The sequence below is a fragment of the Carya illinoinensis genome, chromosome 16 (genome assembly GCF_018687715.1).
Source record: "Carya illinoinensis cultivar Pawnee chromosome 16, C.illinoinensisPawnee_v1, whole genome shotgun sequence".
NCBI lineage: Eukaryota > Viridiplantae > Streptophyta > Magnoliopsida > Fagales > Juglandaceae > Carya > Carya illinoinensis.
The window spans coordinates 3,547,251-3,553,885 of NC_056767.1; the positions used below are offsets into that span (position 1 = coordinate 3,547,251).

At 36.2% G+C, this 6,635-nt stretch overlaps 2 protein-coding genes across 2 annotated transcripts; both read right to left on the reverse strand.

Annotated features, from left to right (window-relative positions):
• Positions 1-2,637: 2,637 nt before the first annotated feature.
• On the reverse strand, positions 2,638-4,149 carry LOC122299818 (ankyrin repeat-containing protein ITN1-like). Its single transcript, XM_043110278.1, has 2 exons — positions 3,672-4,149; positions 2,638-3,550 (listed from the first exon to the last, which is right to left on the reverse strand). Exons 1-2 carry the CDS (start codon positions 3,765-3,767, stop codon positions 2,879-2,881), a joined length of 768 nt encoding a protein of 255 aa, XP_042966212.1. The 5' UTR covers positions 3,768-4,149; the 3' UTR covers positions 2,638-2,878.
• Positions 4,150-4,217: 68 nt separating this feature from the next.
• LOC122298363 lies at positions 4,218-5,337 on the reverse strand. The gene is made up of 2 exons (XM_043108084.1): positions 5,133-5,337; positions 4,218-4,810 (listed from the first exon to the last, which is right to left on the reverse strand). Exons 1-2 carry the CDS (start codon positions 5,323-5,325, stop codon positions 4,641-4,643), a joined length of 363 nt encoding a protein of 120 aa, XP_042964018.1. The 5' UTR covers positions 5,326-5,337; the 3' UTR covers positions 4,218-4,640.
• Positions 5,338-6,635: the final 1,298 nt, after the last annotated feature.

The window sequence follows — 6,635 nt, forward strand, 5'->3', positions numbered from 1 at the left end:
CAATTTTTTTTTTTGTTTTTATAAAAACCGGATACCGAGGTTAAAATCTGATACCCGTGTGTAATACCCGCAACCGGCCCAAATTGGGCCGATTTTAATAATGTGGGTTTCGGCCCGGATCAAATCCGGGCCGAAAACCATAACCGGACACCCGGTTATCCGGGTTCCGGCCTGGGCCGGGTTTTATGAACAGCCCTAGCTTTTCTTTTAACACAAACGATTTTACAAAATATTTACTTACATCATCTCTACTCTTTTTTTATTCTCTTAGAAAAACCTTCAATAAAATATTGTATCTCAAAACTTAACTCGATGAGCTGATGATATATGAATTTAACCATTTAGTTTATATTCTAACAGTACTAGTTCTATATACCATACAGAATTAATATTTCTTTTTAACGAAATATAATATTTGTGATCTCTTACTCCTCGGCTTCAAAGGGTTCATGATCAACAAAGTTATTACAGATACACAATCTACCACTCAAGCCTGAGATCACGCCACATACCATATTAAGCATAAACGGCTACAACACCTCAACCACAGCTCATGATAGCATGATTTTCTCCTAGATTGTTGTGATTTGTTTTTCATGCTTTTTTGTAAATATTTACATCAATGTACAGAACATATTGTGAGAGATGATTTTATTAATCAATTCAATATTCATCATGGTATCAGAGATTACCCTTGTATTCTTCCTCTGTTTCTACTCTTGAAAAACAGAGCATCATTTTGCTGCCTTTCAGTGTCCAGATTCGGTAGATCATGACTTCCCAATCTAATCCCTCTTCTTCTTCCTCTTCTATCACCTCATCAGCCAATGATCATTCCAGCCGTTACTTTCTTCATCATGGTGACAGTCCTGGAGTTCTATTGGTTTCCCAACCACTTGTTGGCGATAACTACTCCACATGGAGTAGGTCTATGTTTATGGCTTTAAGCGCCAAAAATAAGACAGGGTTTATTGATGGTACAATCTCCAAACCTTTTAGCAACACCAATCCGCTCTATGCACCTTGGATTCGTTGCAATCGTATGGTCCTCTCTTGGGTTTAATTTTAAACTCTCTTTCTAAAGACCTTGCTGCCAGTTTTATTTATATTGATAATGCTCGTGACATATGGTTTGATCTCAAGGAACGCTCCTCGTATCTTCCAACTCCAGAAAGCGATTTCCTCACTTAACCAGAATCAAACTTCTGTGAGTACTTATTTCACCAAGCTAAAAGGCTATTGGGACGAACTGCTAAATTACCGTCCCTTACCCGAATGCTCTTGTGGTGCTCTCCGAAAATTGGCGAAATACCAACAGGAAGACTACGTTTATGCATTTTTTGATGGGTCTCAACGATTCATTCTCCCACATTCGTGGCCAAATTTTTACTAATGGATTCGCTTCCCCCAATCAACAAAGTCTTCTCTCTTGTTGTTCAGGAAGAAAGACAGCGTGATATCACTTCTCACGCTCTGCCCTCAATTGATTCAGCAGCTCTTTTCAGGTTTGCACAAGACTAGATATTGCCCATGTAATAGGAGTTGTGAGTAGATATATCAGCAATCCAGGAAGACAACATTGGGAGGCTATGAAGTGGGTACTTGAGAGGCTTCTAAAAAATGTGTTTGTGTTTCACTTGAATGAGTTTGGAACTATAGGGTTAAGTTGACGGTGTTTGGTAAGAGATACTAACAACAGAAAGAATACAACAAGCTTTGTATATACTTTGAGAGGTACTGCCATGTCTTAGGGTTCTAACCTAAAAAGACAATTGCACTGTCTACTGAGTATGTTGCAATGTCAGAAGCTTCAAAGAGATGATTTGGCTATAGAGTTTCTTAGAGGACTTGAGTAAGAAGAATCAGAAGGGCACTCTCCACAATGACAGTCAAAATGTCATATTCTTTGTCAAGAATCCTGCATTTCATTCTATGACTCAACATATTTAGATCAGGTATCATTTTATTCGATCTCTACTTGATGATAGTCAATTGATACTTGACAAGATCCATGGAAGCAAGAACCTTACTGATATGTTGATAAATAGTGTTAGACTTGAGAAATTGTTGATCTTCTAACTTAAAGACAGAGGCTATCGGTTTGCAAAGGTGGAAAATATCAATTTTAGGGGAAAATATCAATTTTGAGGGGCATAAGGTGATGAGTTGGTCGTACCAGTCTCTAAGTGGGAGAATTATTGGGTTTGTGAAGCCTAATTTATTATTGTGGTGGCTTGACTTGATTATTTGATCTGACAATGATTTGTTATGATTTTTTAATGGATTTTCAATGAGACTTGTGTCATGGAGCGTAGGCTTAGGCCGATAGGCCCACGCCAAAGCGAACATGGCCAAGTCTCGTGGGGGCCGGGGTCTGGGGGTGTTTGCTTGGTATTCGCTCAACTTTCAGCTTAAGCAAAGATCAGACAGAAAGTTCACTTGGGTCTCACTCGACAATAGACTCGAGCGAAGTCTAAGCAGAGAATTCACTCGACAATCACTCGACTCGACACTCGACAGACATATTTCTTTTGTAACTGTGACCGATTAAGATTATGAGCATAACATCATAGAAAATTCAGAATATTTAACATTTTATAAATATATACACACACACACACACATATATATATATATATATAATGATAAACATGATAGAGTTATCCAAATGAGAGTTTCAAGAGTCCTAATTAATAAAAAAAAAATAGCAGCTTTCATACAATAATTAGCAGTAGCCTGGTACCCGGGGGTTTTAAAACACCAACATTATTCACACTGAGGAATTGCCTGTTCATCCGGACCAGATTTTTTCCTGGCCTAGTTCAAAATTACTTGGGTTCTATCACTGTATCCGGTTTGGTTGTCATTCTTAAATTCTTCAACAACCATTGCTGACTTGGAATTGAAAATTAAGCCTATTCTGTGACCGGAAAAGGAACCTATTTGAACTGAATGCTGAGCAGAATATATCAAACCAAAGGCTATAATGTAGGATAACAAACAAACTTATTGGAATAGCTGGTGCTGCAACAATTATACGGATCGGAACACTTGTCTTGCTTTTAAAGACCAAAAAACAGGCTGCAGTGAAGGCTATCAGCATTCCTACTATCGAGATTAAAAGCGTAGCAAGTCCTAACACCAATTTACGAGGTAATGATTTGAGGAAATCTTTCTCTGTGTAACGTGATGTGAGAATTGACAAGAAAACTAATATTGAAGACGAAGAGAATAACATAGCTACTGCATCTGATACGAGGAATACTGTAAACCAGTTACTTTCCAAAAAGATAGGAATGCTTGTTTCTTGATTGTTGCCACCTGGTACTGTGAAGGCAGCTGGGAAAACCACAGTGGCAATTAGTGCTGCCACGAGCATGCAAGAGTTTGCCGTGTCCTTCATCCACTTTTCACCATCCTTCTGTAGTTTTTCATGGGTCTTCACAAATATATCCCTAGGTGTGTCTCCGTTTTCATCAGTATCTCCATCAGTATCTTCTTTAACATTCTGCTCGCTCAAATATGACTTCGGCACAATCTTTTCAATCTCCTGCAATAACCAATTATTGTAAATTGTAAAATGTTGAAAGGTCCTGAGAGACCTGCATGCAATACGTGTGTGACGAGAAGAAAAGAAGTTGAAATTATATTTAACACTCATTCGTACGTACTTGAAACCACAACAACTCTCGTTGCATTTGTAGGGCTGCTCCTGAGATGATATTCAATCGATCTAAAGAAGGCAATTTTCCAACCAAGTGCAGCATGCTGTTTCTCCCTTTGGCATGATAGCTCGCAAGGATGCGCTTCAAAGCACCTATCTCATGTATTAAATTAAAAACATGCTCTTGTCGATGTTTAATAGCAACGTGAAATAAAGTTCCATGTTCTTCGTCAACTTTCCATATGAGATGGGGATAAGCGTATAAGTATAATTAGAAATTCAACGTTCCCTACTTTTGCAGCTTCAACAAGTAGAAGCTTATGTTGGGGAACCGCCGTTGATGAGAAATTTTCGTCTCCAAGGGCTTTCCAAAGGCGGTCAACTAATTGATGGGCTGATGCTTGCATCAAAGCTTTGTTGCAAAACCGACCTCTGGAGCCTAGTTAGGATTAAGAGAAGATAGTTAATTTAGTTAAAAAGAAATATTAATTATATATATATATATATATATATATATATAAATGTGACAAAAGAATATGAATTAAATGATTAAACTCACATTCTCATGAGTTAATTATATATGCTCATTAATTAGCATTCTGTATCAAATTGTTGCAACAGTACTTTAGTTCTTTATAATGGAGTATAATTTGAAAAATTAGCGATTAACAATTAATAATTTGACTTAATTGCAAGCAGCCCTACTAGCCTGATCATTGACCACCCCTTTCAAATACTAAATAGCTAATTATCTGATCAGATATCATCTAAAGATTTAATAAGATGAAGTTATAAGATTTAACACATTTTCTTGTTGTGTACAAGTAATTTGTCATTCCAAGGTGACTTATACTAACTTTTCATCAAATTGTTATTATTCATGTAATAAAACAACTTGCCGGAAATATACATATCCATATATATAAATAGACACACATGACAAGTAAAGTTATTGGCCGTTTGGGTTGGAAATAAACTAACAGGAGTTTAACCATCTTTCCCATACTGATGGTTGACTTTTGCTGCCAATTTTCGAAGGTTTTCTGGCCAACATTTCCAATGAAAACCAAAGAAACTGCTCCTCTTCGGGTGTTTTCTTCTCTTCAGGTACTAACTTTAGAGTATTCAGAATTTTGAGTGCCGTATCTGTACATAAAAGGCAAATTAATATGATCATTTTCTTTTATATGTATATATGTATATAAATATGGTAAGTCTGTCTTGTGAAATCTCTATGATATACTTTTTAAGAATTAAAACTGCATGATCATGAGGTCAAACAAAAGGCAATGGGTATTGAAAATATTTATGTCGTTGTTATGTAGCCTATTTTAAGTAACTACCATATAATTGGTTAATATATATATGAAGTTATTTGAAATGTTTCATATTACAAGAATAGCATTGCTCATAATAATTATTTGTCTCAAATTGATGATCACAAGTATTGATACGTAGGATGACATACCATACAAATCACAATGAATAGCAGCGATAACGAGCGCCTTGCGATCCACATAAGCCAAGTCTTCAATAGGAGTCACAGAGTATAAATACCGCACCATATCTCTACTTCCAGCCATTATTGCCGCGTAAAGTGGTGAAAGTTTGATGTCGTCATTGGGGAATATCGATGGCAGATTGTTGTTCTTTTTCACCATCACCTCTGCAATTGTTACGATTTCTGATTGAGCGGCAACATAAAGAGCAGTGACGCCGTTGGTATCTTTCATCGCTAATTCTTCCGGCTCCATAAAGCTCACGAGTTCTTTTACAAAACGGGTATGTTTCGCAATTGCAGCAATGTGAAGAACTGTATCTCGGTATTCTGTTAGGGGGGCTCTAACGGAGGTTGGATAGCTCTGAATAAAGCTTTAGCAGCCTTCCAGTCACCTACTAGGGCAGCTCGAAAGAGAGGAGCATGAATGGCACGAGATCGAGATAATAAGATATCACCCTGTTCCATTATTTTCCTTGATCTTTTCTAAGAATATTGAAAATTAGAAGAATTAATACGATATGACGTATGTATGCATGAGATGCATAATTAGGTGAATTAATAGACAATATATGGTTGACGATTGCGTTAAGAAAAAAACAGAAATAAAAATGTCTGAAAAATAAATTAATTTTCTATTCCTAAATACATTCATGTTCATGATTTTTGAGTCAATATAATTAGCATAAGAACAACATAAACTGCTTGCTAAACCTTCGCTCTAAAGAGTTTTTGAAGCAGAATATTTACTTACATCGATTGCAGGAAGTTAAAGAAAATTAGAAATCGGAGTTTAAGAAAAGAAATCGGGGAAGGCATGATCATGACAAGAGATATTCATGATGTGCTGAAGATTTATGCGAGGTGGTGAACAACACTTACAGGTTCTATTCTAGGCGCATTTAGAAACTGATGAGCTGGCTTAATTCAGAGAGACTGCGTGTCCTCCAAGGAAATGAAGTTTTTGATACTGATCTGAACCTTGCACCAGAGTTTTGGTACAAAGAATGGGATTAGATTTATAGATCGAGGTCCACCATTATGTAGCGATGATGATATATTAAAATGACTATATTGTCCAAATTAGAATACAGAATAAAGCACATTAATTATGTCAAGTTGTTTTATTAAAGTATTTTATTCACGCGGTTTAGCTATTAATTCACTATATATATAGCTGTTAATTCACGTGGCTTGCTAAGCTTGAAATTTCGCATTTGCCCTTCTCCATCTTCTTTACTAATGGTTAACCATCTCCTACTTACTTACCTAGCTACCTAGTTATATATATCACTGTGATTTAGGGTTATTTAATTAGTAAGTATCTGAATTTTTATATTTTTATAATTTGATGGCTCAATTTTTAACTTATTTTCATGAAATTAATAACAATTAAAGGCCGCCTCCATCAATCTTCTTTTACAAAATTAAAATGAGGATTAATTAGCTGATGCAATACTGATGGCGTACATA